Raw genomic sequence first — 15942 nt, forward strand, 5'->3', positions numbered from 1 at the left:
CACACTTCTTCTTTGCTCCTGCCTTGGAGCATTTTGGCTGGGACTCAAAACCCCCGTGCTATTAGGGGCAGTCCCCTTGCCCCTCATTCCATACCCCCCACCCAAAAGCTGAAGCCTCATGACCCACTTCGAGGAAAAATATCCCGTCCTGGTTTTCTGTGTCCAGTTGGCCCTCCAAACACATCCTTTCCCTGGGACACATACTTCAGGCCAGCCGATATTATGTCAGGTGGCTGGTTGCCCTTTTCTGGGAGACTCCCAATGACTGTATCGTCTCTGCTTAAAGACTATAGAGGCAACTGGTGTTCTCACGCAAAATGGCCAAGGTGTGGGAGACTGGATCTTTGACTCTGGCAATCTCTGGGACTGTATGCAAGGCCAGGCCCAGGTGGGCATACTGGCAAAGGCTTTTGGGAACCTGGCGTGGGAGGAAGTAGGGAGCATCCGTTTCCACGATGATTTTCTCCAGTGGGATCTGCCTCAGCACTTCCCAGGCTTCCCAGGCGGAGGAGTACGTCGGGACCGCCGTGAGGCCCACCGACATTGGGAAAGCTCTTCAGCAGGGGCTCGATGGCCAGGTAGCTGCAGAGAAGTGATGCCTATGGATCTCGTAGTCAGAGGACACACATTTTCTCATGGTGTCCAGCCGATCCTCGTTAGCTTGCCGGCAGTGGATCACCAAGGCTTCTCTAGAGACACAGCCAGCATAGGCTGTCTCTTAAATACCTTGTGATGTCCTGGGACAGGCATGGTGCACTTGAAGGAGTAATCAAAGCTTATTTCTCCAAATGCCACAGCCTTGGGATGCTTTAAGGCTTGTAAAAGATTTCTTTCCTGACTCTTACTGTAGCTGTAGTAGCATGGAAAATGAGGATGACAGCCAAAGGCCCCCCAGACCACATCCTCTTTGAACAGCTCTCCCCACAGGCAATTTGTCAGGGTATGAGGATGGCAGAGGTCAGAGATGCAACCCTGAAATTCCTTAGCGAAGGAGCTGCTGTAAATTCTTCTGAACTTAGTCAAGGTCCCTTTGAAAGACAACTTGGAAGATAGCGTGTCCAAGTGACAATGGGTATCAATGAAGCCCTGTTCTGGCTCTTTGGCAGGGAACTGGATGCGTGTCCTCCACAAGGACATGGAGGCGTCTCCTCTTGGAACGTTCTTTTCTGCTTCACCTCTTTTCCTCCCAAGTTTCTGGAGAAGTGAAATGAATGGGAATTCTAGGAGCTGCCTTCCTTTGAGGCCTCCACATCTCAGGAGATGTTGTGGGAGCGCATCGCAGAGTTGGGGAAAGAATCACTCAGGCACTCTGGCTGCTCCCCCCAGCCTGTACTGTGTCATTGCTGCTGCTGCCCACAGAGAGGTGGCTGGAAGGCGTGGGGCTGCTGCTGCACTAGCTGACATACGCCAAGTACTACTGTACTGATGTGGCAGGTACATGACATAGTGGTGAAGAAAGAAGGCTCTGGAATGGCTGAGGGTTTCAGCGAGACGGGTTCCTCCTGAGAGAATCTGACCATGGAGATCTCCACATTAGACCAGTTGCTTCCTGAAGAGGGGTGCTCCATCACCACCTCCCTATCTTTATGCTTTTGGATTTCTAAATGGGAGTCATCCAAAAACTCTAGGGGTGGGGAGCATTTGTCAGTGACTGTCCTTTGGTCCCCAGGGGGCTCCTCAGTGGGTTTCTCCTGAGAGTTTGTAACTACTCTCGTGTCATAGAAGCTGCCCGTCTCTGGCACGGTCTTGTCCTTCTCCACTGACCTCTGGAATTGACTCTTTATCCTTCTGAGCAGGGGTGACTGTGACATTCCTGGCTGTTCTTCTCAGTCCTGACTGTCCTTCACTCCTAGCTGGTCCTTCTCCACAATTGGGACACTCTGCTGTGCTTGGATTTGCACTAGTGACAGCCTCTCGCTTCCTTTTCGGCATCGATTTCCCCTGGATGTCCTGGTTAGCCTTCAGGTGGATGGATCATTGTGGAGCCCTGATCTCGAAGTCTATCCCGCTTCCTTGTCTGGACCTTGTTGGGATTCTCAGTCATGTCATTCTGACTCAGCTTCAGCTGCAAATTCAGAGTTTATGGAGTTACGACAACTGTCTTTGGAATCAACCTTAAAACTATAGGCTTCCTTTTCTAGAGAAGCTATTTCTTCTAGAGAGGGATTGGTAGGATGTGGAAGGGTTCCTCCTGACAAAAGGGACCCCCCCCACCCCCGCCCAGTGCTCTGAATCAGGCAGCCTTTGGTGGTGGCCCTGCCCACACCTGTGCCCGAGGAACGCGGGGGAGGAGTGTAAGAGTTAAAGAAAGAGGAAAGAAACAGGAAAAGCGGCTCAACAGTCAAAGACAGGTTTGTTTTGGACAGTAAACCTGAGAGGGCCTTCTGGCCTAGTTAGGTCAGAGGCACTGTCTCTTATAGACTAAGAGTATTTAAGGGTTCAGGGCAGGAGAGCTTATCACAGACTTGGAATGTTTCTGTGTCTCTTCCTCTTGCTTATCTGGGAGGGGGAGTTTTTGTGTCTGTTCCCATACATCATCTGCAGCTGCAGGGAACCCCTCCCCACCCGCTAGTCTGGTTTTAGCTTGTCTGTCTTAGCGCATCTAAAGGGAAAGGAATGTGCTTATTAGGGCCCACTTTTTTACTGGGGCCCATTTTTATGGGGTCCATTTACACTCCCAAAATGTGAGTGTGAAGTTTGATGGTCACCCAAGAGACTTTCCCCCCTCCCTCTGTGCCCAGCTGTCTTGTCTGTGTTTTACTGTCTGCTCTTTCTGGCTGCTTTTTGTTAGAAGTGATTTCCTTGAAATGCATGAGGTTAGAAAGGGAACTGGAACTGAAAGTGGCGGCGTTTATCCAAGATGATGGTGCTCCTGCTCGGTCATTCCAGACCCTATAGTTATAAAAGGACCAGAGGCGACGCGTTCTTTTTGGTTACTTCCTGCTGGCGGGAGAGGTGGAGAGTCCTTTGGTCTTGGATTGACTGCAGGAGCAATGCTGTCTGTAGATGTTTTGGGTAGTTGTCTGTGAAATAGCCATGCTCCTGTCAGTTAAGAATCTCTGAAAAAGGTTAGTTAGGCAAGGTAAAAACATTAGTCCTAGGCATATTATTAGGAGAGGGCGCAGGAATGGGGATGACCCGTGGAATGATGTTTGTTCCCAAACCGATCATTTATTTGCTAGTTTTGGTATTTGCTTAGCCTTTTAACCCTTTCTTTGAGATTTTTAGCAGCCTCTCTTAGGAGGCCTGATTGGTTGAGATAGAAGCCACATTTCTTTCCCAGTGAGAGGCAGAGGCACACGTTTGGAAAGACCCATGTGTTATTTTTTGTTAGTAACTTATTCCTGCTATGAGGATAGTAATAAAGCAAAATGCTACAGTAAGTGAGACTGTCCGATATCCCACCGTCAGGGCGCTAGCGTGTGGTCCTACCGTAAATAGTCAAGTAAAGCGTCCCGCAAGGGTGGCATAGTAAATAATTTCCATAAAAAAGCTTTAATATTTGGCTTAAAAGGAGAGGTAGAAACGACAAAAAGTATTTGGTGAGGTAGGAGTGAGACTGAGTCAGATGAGTAATGTTCACTCAGTTACTTACTTTTTATGATTTTCAGTTTCTTGTTTCTTTACTTTGATATTTAGGACATTCCTCTGGGCTGTTAGGGGTTGCTTCCTCAGCTTTTCAGGCTTTGACTTGAGTGTGATGTATGCAGGAGTTGATTCCTGTGGCAGATGTAATTTAAACTGTAGAAAACAATAAAAATTGAAAAACATCAGTCAAGACTAGAATTTAACAGGTGTGCTATAGTTTTTGAAACCTAATTTTCTCTCTCCAGTTTCCCATTTTTATTAAAAGACAAATCATGATAGGACTGGTTTGCTTTATTATACTTGGCTTAATTATTTGTATACAGTGCAGCAAGAGTAATTATTGGCTATATATGCCTTTTAAATTGGCTTTGATGGAATTTTTTTCCATAGAAGGAATCCGAGATAAGACTTTCCAAAGCCAAACCCAGCCATGGATTTGTACCATTAAATACCTATGAGTTGGGCAAATTCCTTTCCTCTTGAGGTTTCAAGATAACTTGGGGTTCCTGGCCTGTCAGAAAGTGACATGCTTTGCTTAGCACAGGTCAGAAACCCTGTACAGGGACTGTGTACCCAAAATATGAGACCAGTTTCCAAGGGCTTTCTTGGCTACCTAAGTCAAGTTCGATTCCTTAAAGGAGAGCACACCATTGCAGTCAAAGCCTTGGCAAAATAACCAGTTTCTCCAATTGTGTTCTGTTACACAAGAAAATAGAGTCTTATTGCACTGATGCAAACAACTATATTGTTGTAGTTTGAGAACACTTATAATTAGTTTTCAAATTCTAGAGGAACTAGACAGAGAGAAACAAACATTTTAAAATCTTACCTACAGGAGTATACTTAGTTTCTGTTGATTGGAATAGTTTCAGAAATAATGCTACCAGTTCCCCTCTGTACCTCTGGTAGAATTTGGCTGTGAATCCGTCTGGTCCTGGACTTTTTTGGTTGGTAGGCTATTAATTATTGCCTCAAATTCAGAGCCTGTTACTGGTCTATTCAGGGATTCAACTTCTTCCTGGTTTCGTGTTGGGAGGGTGTATATGTCCAGGAATTTATCCATTTCTTCTAGATTTTCTAGTTTATTTGCGTAGAGATGTTCATAGTATTCTCTAATGGTAGTTTGTATTTCTGTGGGGTCGGTGTTGATATCCCTTTTATTTTTTATTGCGTCTATATGATTCTTTTTATTAGTCTTGCTAGTGGTCTATTTTGTTGATCTTTTCAAAAAACCAGCTCCTGGATTCATTAATTTTTTTTTTGAAGGGTTTTTTTGTCTATCTCCTTCAGTTCTGCTCTGATTTTAATTATTTCTTGCCTTCTGCTAGCTTTTGAGTTTGTTTGCTCTTGCTTCTCTGGTTCTTTTAATTGCGATGTTAGGGTGTCAATTTTAGATCTTTCCTGCTTTCTTCCGTGGGCATTTAGTGCTATAAATTTCCCTCTACACGCTGCTTTAAATGTGTCCCGGAGAGGGTGGTATGTTGCGTCTTTGTTCTCATTGGTTCTAGATTTTTGGTTCTTTATTTCGGCCTTCATTTCATTATGTACCCAGTAGTCACTCAGGAGTAGATTGTTCAGTTTCCATGTAGTTGTGTGGTTTTGAGTGAGTTTCTTAATCCTGAGTTCTAATTTGATTGGGCTGTGGTCTGAGAGACAGTTTGTTATCATTTCTGTTCTTTCACATTTGCTGAGGAGTGCTTTACTTCCAACTATGTGGTCAGTTTTGGAATAAGTGTGACGTGGTGCTGAGAAGAATGTATGTTCCATTGATTTGGGGTGGAGAGTTCTGTAGATGTCTGTTAGGTCTGCTTAGTGCAGAGCTGACCAGCGTTCAGGTCCTGGATATCCTTGTTAACTTTCTGTCTCATTGATCTGATGTTGACAGTGGGGTGTTAAAGTCTCCCATTATTATTTTGTGGGAGTCTAAGTCTCTTTGTAGGTCTCTAAGAACTTGCTTTATGAATCTGGGTGCTCCTGTACTGGGTGCATATATATTTAGGATAGTTAGCCCTTCTTGTTGCGTTAATCCCTTTACCATTATGTAATGCCCTTTGTCCGTTTTGATCTTTGTTGTTTTAAAGTCTTGTTTTGTCAGAGACTAGGATTGCAACCTCTGCTTTTTTTTGTTTTCCGTTTGCTTGGTAGATCTTCCTCCATCCCTTTATTTTGAGCCTATCTGTGTCTCTGCATGTGAGATGGGTCTCCTGAATACAGCATACTGATGAGTCTTGACTCTTTATCCAATTTGTCAGTCTGTGTCTTTTAATTGGGGCATTTAGCCCATTTACGTTTAAGGTTAATATTGTTATGTGTGAATTTGATCCTATCATTATGATGTTAGCTGGTTATTTTGCTTGTTAGTTGATGCTGTTTCTTCCTAGCATTGATGGTCTTTACAATTTGGCATGTTTTTGCAGTGGCTGGTACCAGTTTTTCCTTTTGTTTAGTGCTTCCTTTAGCAGCTCTTGTAAGCCAGGCCTGGTGGTGACACAATCTCTCAGCATTTGCTGTCTGTAAAGGATTTTATTTCTCCTTCACTTGCGAAACATAGTTTGGCTGGATATGAAATTCTGGGTTGAAAATTATTTTCTTTAAGAATATTGAATGTTGGCCCCTGCTCTCTTCTGGTTTGTAGAGTTTCTGCTGAGAGATCTGCTGTTACTCTGATGGTCTTCTCTTTGTAGGTAACCCGACCTTTCACTCTGGCTGCCCTTAACATTTTTTCCTTCATTTCAGCCTTAGTGAATCTGACAATTATGTGTCTTGGGGTTGCTCTTCTTGAGGAGTATCTTTGTGGTGGTCTCTGTATTTCCTGAATTTGAATGTTGGCCTGCCTTGCTAGGTTGGGGAAGTTCTCCTGGATAATATCCTGAAGGGTGTTTTCCAACTTGGTTCCATTCTCCCCCTCACTTTCATGTACACCAATCAAATACAGATTTGGTCTTTTCACAGAGTCCCATATTTATTGGAGGCTTTGTTCGTTTCTTTTTATTCTTTTTTCTCTAAACTTCTCTTCTCACTTCATTCATTTGATCTTCAATCACTGATACCTTTTCTTCCACTTGATCGAATCAGCTACTGAAGCTTGTGCATGCATCATGTAGTTCTCATGCCATGGTTTTCAGCTCCATCACATCATTTAAGGTCTTCACTGCCCTGTTTATTCTAGTTAGCCATTTGTCTAATCTTTTTTCAAGGTTTTTAGCTTCTTTGCGATGGGTTTGAACATCGTCCTTTAGCTTGGAGAAGTTTGTTATTACTGATCTTCTGAAGCCTACTTCTGCCAACTTGTCAAAGTCATTCTCCATCCAGCTTTGTTCCATTGCTGGCGAGGAGCCATGATCCTTTGGAGGAGAAGAGGTGCTCTGGTTTTTAGAATTTTCAGCTTTTCTGCTCTGGTTTCCCCATCTTTGTGGTTTTATCTACCTGTCTTTGATGATGGTGATATACAGATGGGGTTTTGGTGTGGACATCCTTTTTGTTGATGTTGATGCTATTCTTTTCTGTTTGTTAGTTTTCCTCCTAACAGGCAGGACCCTCAGCTGCAGGTCTTTTGGGGTTTGCTGGAGGTCCACTCCAGACCCTGTTTGCGTGGGTATCAGCAGCAGAGGCTGCAGAACAGCAAATATTGCAGAACAGCAAATGTTGCTGCCTGATCCTTCCTCTGGAAGCTTCGTCTCAGAGGGGAACCTGGCTGTGTGAGGTGTCTAGTCGGCCCCTACTGGGAAGTGTCTCCCAGTTAGGCTACTCAGGGGTCAGGGACCCACTTGAGGAGGCAGTCTGTCCATTCTCATGTCTCAGTTTCCGTGCTGGGAGAACCAGTGCTTTCTTCAGAGCTGTCAGACAGGGACGTTTAAGTCTGCAGAAGTTTCTGCTGCCTTTTGTTCAGCTATGCCCCGCCCCAGAGGTGGAGTCTACAGAGGCAGGCAGGCCTCATTGAGCTGAGGTAGACTCCACCCAGTTCGAGCTTCCCACCTGCTTTGTTTACTGACTTAAGCCTCAGCAATGGCAGACATCCCTTCCCCAGCATTGCTGCTGCCTCACAGTTCCATCTCGGACTGTTGCGCTAGCAGTGAGCAAGGCTCCATGGGCGTGGGACCTGCCAAACCAGGCACGGGATATAATCTCCTTGTGTGCCGTTTGCTAAGACCGTTGGGAAAGTACAATATTAGGGCGGGAGTGTCCCAATTTTCCAGGTACCTTCTGTCATGGCTTCCCTTGGCTAGGAAATGGAATTCCCCGACCCCTTGCACTTCTCGGGTGAGGTGATGGCCTGCCTTGCTTCGGCTCACGCTCCGTGGGCTGCATCCACTTTCCAACAAGTCCCAGTGAGTTGAACCTGGTACCTCAGTTGGAAATGCAGAAATCACCCATCTTCTGCGTCGCTCACGCTGGCAGCTATAGACTGGACCCGTTCCTATTCGGCCATCTTGGAATGAACCAGCAGTCCCATTTAATTTTAACCAATTTGACCATGAAGTGAGGTTTTTACTAACCTGTTATGACCCTTGACAAGTTTTGCTAAAGAGTAGATTGGGCATTTTAAGAAAACCTTGTGCTTTTATTTTAGTAATTATAGAAAAAAAATCCATATAATACCCTTTTGAATTTAATAAATATGTTTGCACACAGTTTTCTTTACAAGATTAATTTTTACAATCTTTTAAAAATTTGCTTAAACTGTCCAATTTAATTTTAATATTAAATGAGGAGGGGTGGGGTTTGGGGCTAAAGACTTTGGGGCAGGAGGGACAGGGGGTTCAGATGGGCAAGGAATGGAATGCAGGGGGTTGAGTGTGGAGGGGGTTCATCTGCAGGGTCGAAAGGGGTTTTGGAGGAAGGAGAGACCTGGGGAGGGTTTTTTGTTTTGTTTTGATTTGTTTTGTTTTTAAAGAGAAGGATGTCAGCTGGGCACGGTGGCTCACGCATGTAATCCCAGCACTTTGGGAGGCCAAGGCAGGCCAATCATGAGGTCAGGAGATTGAGACCATCCTGGCCAACATGGTGAAATGCTGTCTGTACTAAAATACAAAAAATTAGCTGGGCGAGGTGGCAGGCGCCTGTAGTCCCAGCTACTTGGGAGGCTGAGGCAGGAGAATCACTTGAACCTGGGAGGCACAGGTTGCAGTGAGCCAAAATTGCGCCACTGCACTCTAGCCTGATGACAGACTGAGACTCGGTCTCAAAAACAAAAAAAAAAAAGGAGGATGTCATGAGGGGTGCAAGCTTGACACAGGGAGGGTAGAAGAAAGCCTGAATATAGGGAATCTCTTGCCATTTGCCATTCCTGGTGATAAAATTGTCGAGGTCCCTGAGAATCTGAAAGTTAAAGGGTGCCGTTTTCGGGCGATCGGCTGTTATTATCTCATTTGTATTGGGGCCAGGCCATGTTGCAATAAAAGCTAAACACTTTGGCTTTAGGCTTCCCTGTGAGCCAAGTTTGGCGAGGTTGTGAGGGAGACAGCCCAGAGGGGAGACGTAAAACTGTGGATGGTTTGGCACCATGTGGACTGGTGAGAGGAGACGAGTGGGTCTATTTTTATTAGGTATCCCCAGACAAAAGAGACCCGGGATCTTCTTTCCAAAGAGAACAGTTAAGCTGAGAAGAAACTGGATGTCTCCAAGATGTCCTCTAACTTAGTCCCACTGGTCCTCTGAGGACCAGGATGGCAGACCAAACTTTCTCAGGTACCACGAGAAAGCCAGGAGAAGGCAGATCTTACCAGTCAGCTGAATTAGTGTCTGATGTTGGATGTTCCTGTTGGAATCAGCAAAGGGCCTCCCGAACTGGAGTGCGTGAGGAAGAGGGAGGAAGAGGGAGCAAGGGTTGGGGAGCGAAATAACCCATTGCTGGCAGTTGGAGGTGGATTCCTGAGAGCTGAGGGTTTTGAGAGCCCACTGGGGAGTAGCCCTGGCCTAAGCTTCGCAGTCCCCTTCAGATTAGTTGTCCTCCTCAGACGAATCGCTAAAAAAATGAAGCAACAGAAGAGACGGGGTGTGTGGCCAGAGACTCTTAGGATCCAGGAGTTAACTCAGGATGAGCTGTCGCTGCCCAGTGCTTCCTGGGTTGCAGGAGAGCCTCTGCTCCCAACATCCGTCCTGGGTTTCAGCACCAAATGTAAGCGTTAAAGAGGAAAGAAACACGAAAAGTGACTCAACAGTCAAAAACAGGTTTATTTTGGACAATAAACCCGAGAGGGCCCTGTGGCTGAGTGAGGTCAGCGGAGCTCTCTCTCACAGGCTGAGTGTATTTAAGGGTTCAGGGTGGGAGAGCTTATCACAGGCTCGAAATCTTTCTGTGTCTCTCTGTCTTGCTTATCTGGGAGGGAGAGTTTTGTGTCTGTTCCCATACATCTTCCTGCAGCTGCAGGCATACCCCCCAAGTCTGCTTTTAGCTTGCCTGTGTTTCCCTGTAGTGCACCTAAAGGGAAAGGAATGTGCTTATTAGGGCCCACTGTTTTACTGGGGCCCATGGTATGACTGTGAAGTTTGGTGGTTACCCAAGAAATTTTCCCCCCTTACTCTGTGCCCAGCTGTGTTATCTGTGTTTTACTATCTGCTCTTTCTGGCTGCTTGTTGTTAGAAGTGATTTCCTTGAAATGCATGAGGTTAGAAAGGGAGCTGGAACTGAAAAGTGGCGGTGTTTGTCCAAGATGATGGTGCTCCTGCTCTGTCAAGTAGGAGGAGTGACTTCTGTGGCGGGATGAGCCCCAGGACAACCTCGGCGAAGCAAGCCACATCATCCTCTTCCTGGGCTTTCAGGCCCTTAGGGCTGCCAGCTCGTCCTGAACGCAACACAGAGCTCTGAACTGACCAGCTGAGGGGCCACATCATCGGGCTCCCAGAGGCAGCTGCGCTTGCCAGGACACCTTCCCGCATGCTGCTGCGTGGTACTTGACCTCGTGCCAATCCAGCACAATGGACCCCTTTCCCTCTTCTTCCCACTGCCCATCACAGTTCTCACAGTTTCAGAGATGCCAAAGTGCTTTGGAGAAGTCAGAATGCTCCAATATTTACTAAAGGCTTCGGTGTGGCGTCCGAGCTCAGTGTGCTTCCGAGATCACCAAACGCTTCTGTCTGCGCAGGCTACTTCAGAGATGCCTAACTGCTCTTGGGCTACAAAGCGCTTTGATTACTTTGCAGTACAAAGCCCAGAATTGTCAAAGCGCTTCAGAAGACCGCAAGGGGCTTTAAGGTTCACACATGGCTGCTGACCCATGGGCTCCTGCAGCTCACCCAGCTGCCCTGGGCTGGAAGGGGCCCAAGCGCCCCTCAGAGCCAGCCGCACCCCTCAAGGCCGCCTCTAGACAGCCCACCTGGCTGCCGAGGCCCAGACACCTGCCATACCTGCCCCGTTGGGCCACCCACACTGTTCTGCCCGGCCTGACCTCTGCCCAAGATGAGACCACTCTGACCTCCCCAGTGCCCGCTCTCTGGTATGTTTTTCCCTATACATACATACCTATGATAAAGATTATATGTTAGGCTCATAATAACTAATAAAATAGAAAAACTGTAACAATATGTTATAATAAAAGTTGTGTGACCTGCTCTCTCTTTTTCAAAATACCCTGTATTCTTATGATGATGTGAGATGGCCCAGTCCCTGTGTGTGGGATAGGTGAGGGGAATGGTGTAGGCATCATGACATAGGGCTAGGCTGCTCCTGAGCTTCCTGTGATGTGTTGGGAGGGTCACACAGCCACGACAGTGTCAGTGGTTGTGTGTCAGGAGCAGATGATGTGGCTGACGGGCGAGCCACGTTTGCAGCCCCGGGGTACACGGGACAAAGGGGTGGCTCCCGTCCCTGGGTGGATGGTGCAAGATGTCATCATGCTGTCAGATTGGCACGCAATTTAAAACTTAGGAAATGCCCTTTTCTGGAATGTTCCGTTTTAACGTTTTCTGACTGCAGTTGATCTTCATTAACCAAAACTGCAGAAAGCGAAACCATGGAGAAGTGGGGCAGCTGTGTGACTTGAACTGACACATTTGTTTTTGCTTAAATGACTTATGGAGAATCCACAGTTCTACTGGTCTGAGATGGAAAATGAAAAAGACCATGTCCTTTTTGATTTCGCCCTTGGAGAGAGGAGACCTTGTTGTAGGAGTGAATCTTAGGTGGCTCCTGGCTCTCCACTGTCCACTGATGTCCTGCTGCGTCCACACACTTTCAAGCCCTATGCCGGCTGCTGTGCTGGATCTTTGTGAGGGCTTTTGTCCTGTAAAACGGCCCCACAGCAGAAGCCTAGTGTGGTAGCAGCCTGGTTCACATGAGTAGGACTTTGACGGAGTAGCTCGTTTCCGGGTATGACTTCGGAGCCCAGCGTGCCTAGTTTCATGCCACAGTGACGCAAGCGAGTCACCCCGTCTGCTCCAGTCCCCTGTCCCCAATTCCTGGTCGTCTCAGCCACCCATTTTCATTTTGAAAATTAATCTCACGGAAGTTTCTATTTGCTTTTATTGCTCTCTTTGTTGACTTGTCTATTTCCTAGTACTCATATGTGCCATTAAAAAGCTGACTGGAAAAACAGCTCTTAAAACTGTAAGAGAAATAGTATAGGGCTTTGTGTAATAAAACATACTGCAACTTTCCAACACTGATACCTGTGGACATTTGGTAGGACTATATGCTTTTTCCATGTGAAATACGAAATTGAGGATTTCTCATAAATTTAGGATTGCTTTGTAAAAATATTTCACTATTGGTAGAAAGTAGTTTATATTAATAAGTACAAAAACCAGAAAGTCAATGAGAAAAAATATAAAAGTAAAGGTAGTTATTAATCTGTAATTATTTACAATGTCAATTTTCAGAGTTAACGAATTACATGATCCAATGTACCAGTACCGAGTTGACACCGGGAATTTCCAGGTAAGGATTGTTCATGAAGCCTGCAATTTTTCTTCTTAATGCTGTTTTATAAAATTACTTAAGTTTGTGACTTAAATTGTTCTATTGAGCCTGCTGACTACTTGGGAAGGACTACATAGAAAGTTCAAGGGTGGAAGATTTGGGAAAAAATTTTTTTCCTTTTTTTTGGGGGGATGGAGTCTTGCTCTGTCACCCAGGCTAGAGTGCAGTGGTGTGATCTTAGCTCACTGCAACCTCTGCCTTCTGGGTTCAAGTGATTCTCCTGCCTCAGCCTTCTCAGTAACTGGGACGATAGGTGCGCGCCATGACACCTGGCTAATTTCTGTATTTTTAGTAGAGATAGGGTTTCACCATATTGGCCAGACTGGTTTCAAACTCTTGACCTCAAGTGATTTACTCATCTTGGCCTCCCAAAGTGCTGGAATTATAGGCGTAAGCCACTGTGCCCGGCAGAAAAGCTCTTTAAAACAATGTTTTTACTTCCAGTCTTTGGTTTGTGGCTGACACAGTGGCAGCCCCTGGAAGGACACAGCCGAAGCCCTGTCACTGTGGTTCTGGTCGGCTGCTCTTCCCTTCCCAGTCAGGTGTCACGGAGCACCAGGTCTGTGGGCTCCGGAACAGACCCCAGGGCCCACGTCTGTTGCTGAAGGAGACACTAGAGAGCAGAGCCTTGTCGGTGCCAAACACGCTGGTCTAGTCCAGTCCCTTTGCTTTACGTTAGGTCCCAGCTCAAGTCACTCAGGTGCTTTCGAGAAAAATGATCCCGATTTCTGCTGTGCTGTCCTGTGCTCTGAGCCTTGACCGTAGGAGGGGAGCTCTGGGGCTGAGAGGACAGGAAAGGGCTGGGGGGATGGCGTGGGCCGGAGTCATTGAGGAGTGGGGACTGCGTCCAAAGATACTGTCCACCTCGCAGCCTGGCCCTCATCAGAACCCATGGGCTTGCCCTCCCCATTACAACTCTGTCTTCAGAAAAGGGCTTTGTCTTGCTGTAGCATTACAGAATTGTGCACTTTTAGACCTTAGGTCCTGTAGAGCATCTAATTCAAGCCCCTCATGTCACAGATAAGAAAAGAGAGGTCCAGAATGGTTGATGGTTGAGACGGTGCGTGGATTCTCAGGGCCTAGCCTGGGTCCTTTCTTGGATACGTGCCACCTTCTCACATGCAGAGGAAGGGTGGGGAGCCAGCCCTTCGCCCCCAGGGGCGAGAGGGACAGATGATGGCCGCCGCAGTCTGAGCACCCACTGTGCCTGGACAGGTCTGTGGTGGGAGGAGTTTGGGCTCTGCTCTGCTGATTTGCAAGGCCTAGGGTGTCATCCACCTCGGGAGCTGCATGTGCTCACAGTGGGACTGAGCAGATGGTCCCGGGTGGGAGCCTGTTGTTCTGCTTCCTAGAGGGACCTTCGGGATTTAAGTCCCTTCTAAAAACCTGTGGCTTTCCCGCCTGTGGTGGTGCGGGGAGAAGGTTGCAGAGGCCCTGTTCTGACTCCAGTGCTGCCTTGCATCCTCCTAGGGAATGAAGGTCTTCTTCATGGTGGTGGCAGCGGTGTACGTCCTGTACCTCTTGTTCTTGATAGTGCGGGCGTGTTCCGAGCTACGTCACATGCCTTATGTAGGTAAGTGCCCCTTTACAGAATCAGTCGGTGCAGGGGTGGCTTGGGAGTGACTCGGGTGGGAGAAGAAGTGGTTGGAGTCTCCTAAGCCAGGGGCCTTCCTTGAGAGCCCAGGGACTGGTCCATCCCACAGGCTGGGGACCAGGGTATGTGGTCTCTGGGAGCCACAACAGACCTAACAGGTTAGTCTGGCATTTGGGGCCTTCAGAGCGGCCTGGGTCCTGCGGTACTGCACCCTGCAGAGCAGAGCGAGTCACCCTAAGCTTGGGGGATCCTTCCCTGAATAATCCGTCCCACCAGAGGATGGTGGCTGTGGCCTCCCTGGACACCACCCTGGCCCTGGGAAGGGACCAACGTTCTCCTGGGCTGCAGGTGACTCTGGCCAAGTCTGGAGGGAGGAGCATTTGTCCAAAGAGCTTTGCTTCATTTTTGTTTTATGTTTTTCAAAATCAAATGAGAGTGGAATTTACATCCAGGGTTGTTAATGAGAGTTTCTTTCTTTTTCAGATCTCAGGTTAAAATTTTTGACCGCGTTGACTTTTGTAGTACTTGTCATAAGGTAAGAAGACCTTATTTCTTGAAAAGAGCAAAACGGAATTTTTCTTTTACTGTCAGGAATATCTGTTCCCTCCTTTTGTGGAGTGGATTTCAGGGTACTTCTAGCCCAGTTGACTCATGAGGTTAAAGGGCCTCCCACCGAGGGTGGGCAGCTGAGAGCAGCCATCAGCCTGGAGACCATGTTTTTGTTGTAAGTGGCGGGGGACTGGAGCACGTTCACTCGCACACTCGCCCCGTGCTGGGCGTGTTCTGTTCTAGCTATGCCACCTGCCACCTGTGCAGCGTTCACAGTCACCTGCTGGACAGTTGGAAAACCACAAGACGGACGTGAGGGCACTGGGGACCTTGGGATCCTTGGGGTGTCCCAAGGACAGGACTCTAAGCATGAGTTAGGACAGCAAACACTCTTGAGCAGCATGCTCTGTTGCCGCCGTTGGGGGAGATGGGAGGTGAGACAGGCTTGGTCCTGTTGTGTCAGGGAGTGGGGTCAGCCTGAGGTCTGTCGGGGCAGGCTTGGCCTGGCCTGAGCGCCCCGGACCTCCCTGCGGACCAGTGCTGGCCAGTTGGTAGAGTAACAGAGTGGGCTGGGAAGTTGTTTCTTTGAATAGATTCCAGATAATTGCTTGGTGGTTTATGGTTTGTCTCTTTCTCCTAAAATCAGAATCCAGAGGATTGAAAAATCTAGCTGCTGCTTTCCTTTTTAGGTTGTTTGGATGGCAAATAAGTGGATGTCGGCTCTTTTCCTTTATGGGAGTGGCAAGCGGCCTCTGGGAGGTCGGCCTTTGTCCAAGCTTTCCAGGTGGGCTCTGGGGGTCCCTACCTTGTGGAGGGCAAGGACTGAGATAGGTATCCAGGGCCGTCCACCACCGCTAGGAGTGTGAACTCAGCTCGGACTTGGACTTGAATTTAATTCAGCATCAAAATTCACTCAGAATAATGCGGCACGTGTGTTTATTAGTCTCTGTTCAGGGCTACGTGTGCATGCTGTCTCTCTGACGTCTCATACACACGGCCATACAACCTCACATACAGGCTTACACAACCTCACTCATGCCTTCACTCACAACTGACTCACCCTCACACCCTCATTCTCACTTTCATGCATACCCTCACTGTGACAGCCTCACACCCTCACTCACAGCCTCACTCACAGCCCCTCACCCCCTCACACCCACCCTCACACCCACCCTCACACCCTCACACACCCCCTCACACACCCCCTCACACACCCCCTCACACACCCCCTCACACACCCCCTCACACCCTCACACACCCCCTCACACCCTCACTCATTCTCACACCCACCCTC

At 47.6% G+C, this 15942-nt stretch overlaps 1 protein-coding gene and 1 pseudogene across 3 annotated transcripts in view; one reads left to right on the top strand and one right to left on the bottom strand.

Moving 5' to 3' along the window:
* TMEM181 (transmembrane protein 181) overlaps window positions 1-15942 on the top strand; it is a 101078-nt gene that overhangs the window by 76461 nt on the left and 8675 nt on the right. For all 3 annotated transcript variants that reach the window (XM_023206055.3, XM_031935567.1, XM_031935568.1), the window contains exons 11-13: window positions 12406-12463; window positions 13976-14078; window positions 14583-14634. In XM_023206055.3, coding sequence (XP_023061823.3) covers window positions 12406-12463; window positions 13976-14078; window positions 14583-14634 — 213 coding nt within the window. The remainder of the gene's footprint in view (window positions 1-12405; window positions 12464-13975; window positions 14079-14582; window positions 14635-15942) is intronic.
* On the bottom strand, window positions 200-10540 carry LOC111538586 (annotated as a pseudogene).

Source organism: Piliocolobus tephrosceles, chromosome 5, assembly GCF_002776525.5.
Source record: "Piliocolobus tephrosceles isolate RC106 chromosome 5, ASM277652v3, whole genome shotgun sequence".
Lineage (NCBI taxonomy): Eukaryota > Metazoa > Chordata > Mammalia > Primates > Cercopithecidae > Piliocolobus > Piliocolobus tephrosceles.